An 8730-nucleotide genomic window follows, 5' to 3' on the forward strand; every position below is an offset into this window, starting at 1 on the left:
GCTCCAAAAATAATGGCTATCAAGGGCGGGATGCGACTCTACTAAAGCGGTCTTTTGACCAAATTCACTATAGCGACAGTTATTACGGCGATCGGGCCGAAATGATGACTTTGGTAGCCTTGCTCTTATTACATCTTGTTAGATTACCACGTGCAACTAAGATGCAAAAGGACGAATCAATTTTATTTTTGTTGGGTTAACTTCTTGGTAGTGCTGTACTGGGCCCCCTAAACACAATAGCTAACAAATACTTGTGATTTTCTTTTCAATGGAAAATTAATAAAGTACTAAACATAATGGATGTTGACGTATAACTGTATTGCATAGTATCTTCCATTAGATTGGTTTTTTGGTTGCATTGGCTAAAGCATGCACTTTTACAATAGAGTTTGGAGCTAAATGATAATGGCGATTTGTAATTTTTCTATGGCACGATGCAGTATTCCAATCAAGCATCCTGTAGACTGCCAGCGGCCATTTTAACAAGGCATATATACCACATAGTGAAAGACGACTTTGTATAGTGTAGCTATTTCCATAATCTATGTAGTCCAATTTGTGGTAAAGGTTCACCCTAATATCTTATACACTAGCTAGGAATAAATTTAAAGGACCTACACTTGACTAGTCTCTTCTTTTTTCTTTTTGCGGAATACACTTGACTAGTCTCGATAGGCAAGAAATTTGGAGGAAGAATCCACATGCCAGGTGAGCGAACAACTTCATAAGATCCCACTGATTTTATCCTCGGCATAACACTATTACTCTTTTGCAAAGGACATACAATGTCACCATGGCCGTCAAAACCTGTCAAGTACGTCGCATCATCAGCATAGACATAGCTTTGGACCATTTGCCCCCCAAAAACAAAGCGCAGTCACCCAAGCTCATCTCTACATGATCATCGAGATATTAAGAATAGTCTAGAATGAATCATCGAGATATTATTGTACGTTCGGTTTAAGTCAGAGATAAGGCTAAACCGAACCTGCCTAGCTGTTATATTTTGTAGTTATCTCGTGATCATCTTGTACTCCAAGTTTCCTTGTATATGCCGTGATCTAGGGCTTCTCTGATCCTATATAAACACGTAACCCGCGGCCTACTATGGTAGGTTGAAACGCTTCCATCTTTACAACCATGGCCGTCGAAACTCGTCAAGTACGTCGCATCATCAGCATAGACATAGCTTCTCTGCACCTCGTTGCGCCCGGTCGTTGGGATGTACACTGCTTTGGACCATTTGCCCCCCAAAAACAAAGCGCAGTCACCCAAGCTCATTACTTCCTCCCACATGCCAGCATTCCCCGTCGTTGAGTCGTCAACAAGCTTGAACACCCTGAAAGAAGGTTCACCGCTGATGCCATGCCAGGTCCTCGCTACCAATGCCAGCTTTCCATGCAACTCAACGATGTAGTTCGGGTGCACGAACGGGGCGTTACACATTCGGATTTGCAACCGGCGGGGTTCACCGATGATCACCGGCCCGCCAGCTTTGTTCTCACCTATTTCGAACTTGAGTAGCTGTCCTGTGGTGATGCCATAGAGTTGACCATTGTAGAATATTATGTCGACTAGCCGTAGTCCATCAGTTCGTTTTATCCTCCACCCATTGTCTAGATAACCAATCCCGCAAAGGGCGATGCCATTGCTATGGGTGACAGCGATAATGCAACCGTTTGAGGTGGGGGATTCCGAGAAGACAACCTTCCGGAGTGAGCGCATGTTGTTTTCGGGGAGCGGCACCTCGATGCCGGAAAATAGGTTCACGGCTGCAAGTTGTAGGTTGGGCCCTTTCATGACGACCCAGCCATCGTCATAAGATCCCACCAAGTCCTTGTCGATTGCCTCACTCGGAAGCCGGATGCGCAGGACCCCGCCGTCCTCAGGGCAGTACACACACTTCGTCCTGTTGTTGTGGTGGTCGTGGTCATGGTCGTCTTTACAATCTGAGTAGACGAACCATGGTAGAGCGGGTGGCACTTGGTGCCGCGACCCGATCGCGGCTGCTCGCCACGACCTGCACGCGACGGCGAAGCGGACACGGTGGAGCAGGCCGGTGATCTTGAGGTAGATCGCGCTGAGAAGCTCGTCAGGGAGGTCGCTCCATTGTGCTGGCTTCATCAATGGCGCGCCCCGTGTGATCTTTGGAGCCGGATCCCCTGACGTACTGCCCCTGCCGTTGGGCCGCTGATGGATGGGTCCGGGCCCACACGTCAGTGTGTGGGCCGTATGTCAGAAGAGCTGCGTCCGTGATCTTTGTACGGCGCAAGCCGCCGGTCGTCGATAGCTATTTGACTCAGAAGATCCGGTTTAACACGTTCCGACGTTCGTCTCGGATTTAAACTGAGCTCCCCCGAATCGGTGTTTCAGCTGGGCTGGTTTGAGAAGCTTTGGGCCGGTATTTTTTACTGGGCCCAACCCGTTGTCCCGGCCGAATCACACGCCGGAGCACCGGAGTGCTCCGCCGTCCTTCCATAGCTACCATGCCCAGCAGAACTTGCATGCATATCCATCCATGGTTTGATCCTAAAATTAATCTCCTGTGTACTACTTTAGTATCCATGGTCGGATGGTCGATCTAAGCAAGTCAAACGATGAACTAAATCATGCTAGTACCTTCTGGCAGTGTATGTGTATAGTATGGCATAAAACGATGAACAGTAAAGCATGCATAAACTTAAAAAATATATCTATTGCAGACTAGTCGTGGTCGGTTAGGGAGAAGCCACATGCTACCTTGAGGGCCAGCCGCTACTAGCATCCTGTGGGCTGATCGTCAATGGTTAATCACCTCCCGGCCAATCCAAGATCGTCAACTAAACCACATCGTCACAATACAGTTCCACGACACAACACCACACCACGATCATCGCTAGCACTTACACCACCTTGGGACCATCTTCGTCCCACGAAGATAGCATAGTCATTGTTTCATCGGCAAGCTCAAACACCTTAAGGAAATCATCGTGCTCGTAGCAGTTCCTCACTGCTATGGCCACCTTGTTGTGCAACTCAACAATGTCGCATGGGCACACGAGGAAACACAGTAACCTTGAACTTGCAGCGCGTGGGTCTCACAGGTGACCACGTCTGCTCTTTTGCCACCCACCCTTCATTTGGGTAGTCAATCCAGCACGAGGTCACACAAGTGGATGAAGGTGGCATGGATGTATCCGCCCGAGGTGGAGGTCTTTGAAAATATGATCTTCCTAGTTACGTATCGGCCACAATGATTTCCACATGCCGCTCCTCTCCTTTGTTCTGCGTAGAGCGCCAACTCTATGCGAGAGAAGAGGTTCACACTTCAAGATGTGAATTGTGTCCGAGTATGGTGATCCACTACTGCAGGAATGCCTAGCAGTGACGGGTGCAAAAAACCTAGTAATAGCGGGCTAGGCTATCAGGGCCCCCGCCACTAAACTCGCCACTGGTAGGTCCCTAACAGTGGGGAGCGGGGCAACCTGCCCGCCAGTGTTGACCATCTCGTAGCAGTGGCGGGCAGCCATGTCTATGGCGGGCGAGTATTCGCACCCACCAGTATTATGTGAAGTACGAGCGGCGAGCTCTTATTTGTGCCCGCCACTAATTGATGCACCGGGCTAGAATAAAAAACGCTGCCTCGACAGCATAATAGCATATATTATGTTGCCGCAGCAGCGTTAGCTGATGCAAATAGGGGACAATTATCAATTAAATGCGAGCAAATCTGGAATAAAACTAGCGATAATCACTGAAAAGTGAAAATAAAAGAACGAGAAGTACGTTAAGAATAAACGAGTTGCAAAAATACATGGTCATCAACTACATAGTGCATGACACCAAATATATTTAGTCATGGATTCAGTTTTGCCGTTGCAATGCGCTAGGTAAGGCTCTTTTGTTGGTTGGACGCATCTTCTTTGGAGTTATAATAGAATAGGCTGGACGAGAAGCGGACCTCCTTGTTTGTGATAACCGCTAACTTGACTTGTAGTTCATCGAGCATTAAGCCAGCTTTGGGTTTATTGTTTTATACTTCTTGACCCCATCTGAGGATTTTATCATGTTGATTTAACATTTTTTACAGACCGTATAAATTCTTCCATGTTAATACAGGTGTAGAAGCCACAGGTCAGACTAGTCAGCGGTTGTTGCATACAAGACTGGCCTGATCGAGGAATGCCTCGCATCATACGTATGATGTAAAGTGTGTGTTTCTCTTCTCTACATGATCTCATTGTTCCACTTTCAAAGGGTGTTTTGTAAAGAATGAATTACTTCAGATCCGGATTTTCCTGGGCAAAGTGACAGTGAAAAGAAGAAGTATCCACATTGCGTCGTGGCAAGACCTTCAGGGTCGCTTGGATTCCATCCACCTCAGAGCATCCCCAACAGCCACGTCAAAAGACGCGTGTGTGCGGTAAATTGGCCTTTTAGCGCGCGTGGGACGTTTTCGCATGCTCCAGTGGTGGTGAAAAGGCGGCAGCTTGCGCGCTACATTTGGCGCACCGCGTCCGGCGCACCTATAAATTGCAGTGCCCTCTGTCGCTCTCTCCATCTCTTCATCGCCCTCTGCCACCCTCTGTCGCCGACATGCCACCATGACGCTTCGCCGCCGGGAAGGTTCGGGCTACCGCGGCGTCCGTCCGGCACCTACTCCGCCAAGATTCGGTCGGGCGGAGGCATGCGCCTCCGCCTCGGAACCTTCGACACCGCCCAGGAGGGCGCGTACGACGCTGCGGCGTGGCGCCTCCTACGGTCCCGTCAGGACATGAACTTCGCCGACGTGGCGACGCGGGAGCGGGCACAGGAGTTGGCGCCTTTCCCGCGGCTTCTCACCGACGAGGATCGTCGCAAGCACCGGAGACGGGAGCATCGTCTCAGACTGGCCGAGATGGACGAGCAAGCTATGGCGCTGTGGAGATATCGCTTCCCGCACGACATCATGAACGAGAAACAGTTCTTCGCCGAGAGGAGGGCGGAGAGAGCGAAGAGGAGGAAGGAGCGAGCCGCCTATCACGAGGACAAGCGAATGCGGAAGGCGGTCGCTAAATACAACGAAGCGCTAGGAGATGTGTCCTCCTGGGACTCCGGCGACGAGCGGTTCCTTGACGCCTATGCTCCGATGTCGGAGGAGGACATCACCGAGGCAGAGTCCGAGTCAGACGAGTAGTAGTAGTAGTTTTTCGTTTTATTTTATATTGTAGAAGCAGGCTATGCCGAACTGGTTTATCTATCGTAGGAGAAAACTATAAACTATCTACGGAACCAAATATGTATCGAATCGTAGTAGGAAAAAACAGATGAAATGTAGCGCGCCTGCTGGAGCGGCGTGTGCGCGCTTTAATTTGTGGCGGCAGCTGGAGCCAGCGCATCGCCGCGCGCAAAAGCTGGCTAACCCGGCGTTGTATTGTAACTTTTAGTGCGCAGCGCGTTGCGCGGCTGTTGGAGATGCTCTCAAGCAGGGAGATGACAAATTTCAATGCAATTTGACACGGAATGAGGTCTCTTCAGATATGCCAGACACACAGGGCCACTAATAATAGAAACCTCACTGTATTTTGAAAAGGAACCTCCTGTCCAGCATCACGCTGATTTTTTCTATTTTTCCATCTCATGGACCAGATTCTATTATACTCCCTCCGCTTGTATAAGTTTTTTTGAACATTCCAACAAATGACTACATACAAAACAAAATAAATGAATCTATATTTTAAAATATATTTAAATACATTCGTATGTTGTACTTCATTTAAAATGTCTAAAAAGATTTATATTTAGAAATGGAGGGAGTAGCCGTTATGAAGATGCTGTCTGAATAAATCCGACTAGCAAACTACAGCAACGGTTAACTCCTCGAGATGCCAAATTTAACTTGTAGCTCTTCACTACCTCCCGTTGGCTTAAAGCGATGCCAACCATGACGCCACACAAGGGACAGCTGCTCTAATTTCTCCCATCGTACAACCAAGTGAGCCAAGCACGGGAACAACCAAAACACACCACTCTGCTCCCAACACCGGCTGTTCGGCACGACGTCGCGCACGTACGGCGCCATGGGCGGCGAGCCAGGCAACCAGGACCCGTCGCCGGCGAGCGCGCGGCCGCACGTGCTGCTCCTGTGCAGCCCGTGCATGGGGCACCTCATCCCTTTCGCCGAGCTGGCGCGCCGGCTCGTCGCCGACCACGGCCTCGCCGCCACGCTCCTCTTCGCCGCGGCCACGGACGCCCCCTCGGAGCAGTACGCCGCCCTGGCCGCGTCCGTGCCCGACGGCGTCGACCTCGTCGCGCTGCCCGCGCCACCGGCGGACGCCCTGCCGCCCTCAACCACCGTGCGCGGACGCGTCGTGCACGCCGCCCTCTCCGCTGTCCCGCACGTCCGGGGCATCGCCTGGTCGCTGACAGCGACCGCGCCGCTCGCCGCGCTCGTGGTGGACATGGCCAGCGTGCCGGCGCGCGACGTCGCGGCGGAGCTGGGCGTGCCGTGCTACATGTTCTTCACCTCGCCGTGGATGCTCCTGTCACTGTTCCTGCACCTCCCGGAGCTCGACGCGGGGCTCGTCGGGGAGTACCGGGACGCGACGGGGCCGATCAGGCTGCCGGGCTGCGTGCCGATTCACGCGCGCGAGCTTCCCGGGGCCATGCTCGCCGACCGGAGCAGCGACACGTACTCCGGGTTCCTGTCCTTGGCCAAGGACGCCGCGAGAGTCGACGGGATTCTCGTGAACACGTTCCGTGAGGTGGAGCCAGCGGTGGGGCAAGGCGGCACGGACTGCGTGAAGGACATGCCGGTGCACGCGGTCGGGCCGTTGGTCTGGACAAGGCCGGTCGGCGTGAACCGGGAGCCGGAGCACGCACGCCTCGTCACATGGCTGGACCAGCAGCCACGTGGTTCCGTGGTGTTTCTCTCGTTCGGGAGCGGCGGCACGCTCACGCGGCGGCAGACCACCGAGCTAGCGCTCGCGCTGGAGGCGACCGGACGTCCGTTCATCTGGGCGGCAAAGCGGCCACACGAGGACACGGCGGACGGCGCCTTCTTCGGAACCGGGCGAGGAGGAGACGACGACGACCCGCTCGGCTTCCTGCCGAGGGGCTTCGCCGAGAGGACGGCGGGGGTGGGGCTCGTCCTCCTGTCGTGGGTACCGCAGACGGCGATCCTCGCGCACGCCGCCGTCGGGTGCTTCGTCACGCACTGCGGGTGGAACTCGAGCCTGGAGAGTATCCTCAATGGAGTGCCGATGGTGGCATGGCCGCTCTACGCCGAGCAGAAGATGAACGCTGCCATGTTGGAGGCCCACGCAGGGGTGGCGGCCCGCTTGAACGCCGCCGGACCTGGCAACGGCGACGGCTTTGTCTGCAAGGAAGAGATCGTGAGCGTGATCCGACGTGTGATGGATGGGGACGAAGCAACGACGATGAGGAAGCGTGTTGGTGAGCTCAGAGACAGAGCCACACGTACGCTAGCCATGGATGGTTCTTCAACTCTTGCACTAGCCAAGGTCACAGCTTTGTGGAAATCTTCTACTTCTAGTGACGAAAAATAGAGGAAAGGGAAAATAAAACTATGTTTGCAAGCCACCGATCACCATGTCTCTACTCCTAAAACGGGATTTGGTAGGCTGAGATCCACAGTTTATTTTCGTCTCATCACACTATTTTTTCTCTCCCTCGCACTGAAAACCAAATCGATTTGGCCGATCACTCTTTTGTTTTTGGGAAACATTATGTGCCGGCGGATCGGCCGAAGCTTCGGCCTGTCGCTTGCGTACCGCTCGATCGCCCAACGATCTATGGCTAACACGTCTACACAGATTCATTGTTTGCGTTGTTGGATTTTCCTCCTCGGCCCACCACATGCCCTTGCCCCATCATGGCTGCTTTTTATTTCTCATCCTCCAATGCGTCGTCCTCTACTTTTTGTTATCTTTTTCCCATATGAACTTACCCCAAGTGGCAGCCGCATGCTGCAACCAGCGTCCCGGTGTACTAGAACCAGTGATTTTTTTTTTGCTACATCCATTCATGATGGAGCTACGACCGCGACGACGAAGACGGCATTTTGCTGCAATCGTCGTCAATTTTTCTTACAATTAGCGAGAAAATTTCCTACAGTTATTCATGGTAGAGATGCGACCCGAAACGGCGGCGATGATGATTTTTGCTGGACCCGTAATTGTTTTTTGCTACTAGCGGCGATGTTGTTTTGCTACATCCATTCATGACGGAGATGCGACTAGGGACGGCGGCGACGAGGATTTTTGCTGCACCCATAATTGTTTTTTGCTACTACCGATGAGGTTTTTTTTGTCACATTCATTCATGGCGGTGATGCAACACGGGATGGCGGCGACGACGATTTTTGTTGCGCCCATAATTGTTTTTTGCTACTACCGGCAATGTTTTTTGCTACATCCATTCATGCGGAGATGCGACCAGGGACGGTGGCGACGACGATTTTTGTTGCGCCCGTAATTGTTTTTTGCTACTATCGGAGATGTTTTTTGCTACATCCATTCATGGCGAAGATTTGACCCGGGACAACGGCGACAATGATGTTTGCTGCAACCGTCGTTTTTTTTGCTACGGCCGGCGAAGTTTTTTGCTACATCTATTAAAAGGTGTTGGCCACTAGTAGAAAAAGGGTCAAATATGAGGCACATTAGTGCCGGGTTGAATTTGAGCCGGCACTAATGTGACCATTAGTGCCGGTTCCAACGGCTAGGCTGGCGAGCATCATTAGTACCGGTT

General features: G+C 52.0%; 1 protein-coding gene across 1 annotated transcript; it reads left to right on the plus strand.

The window, feature by feature from the left end:
• Window positions 1-5980: 5980 nt before the first annotated feature.
• Window positions 5981-7644, plus strand: LOC123130124 (hydroquinone glucosyltransferase-like). The gene has a single exon (XM_044550072.1). The coding sequence runs from the start codon at window positions 6039-6041 to the stop codon at window positions 7524-7526; it is 1488 nt and encodes a 495-aa protein (XP_044406007.1). The 5' UTR covers window positions 5981-6038; the 3' UTR covers window positions 7527-7644.
• The last annotated feature ends 1086 nt before the right edge of the window (window positions 7645-8730 follow it).

Source organism: Triticum aestivum, chromosome 6A, assembly GCF_018294505.1.
Source record: "Triticum aestivum cultivar Chinese Spring chromosome 6A, IWGSC CS RefSeq v2.1, whole genome shotgun sequence".
Lineage (NCBI taxonomy): Eukaryota > Viridiplantae > Streptophyta > Magnoliopsida > Poales > Poaceae > Triticum > Triticum aestivum.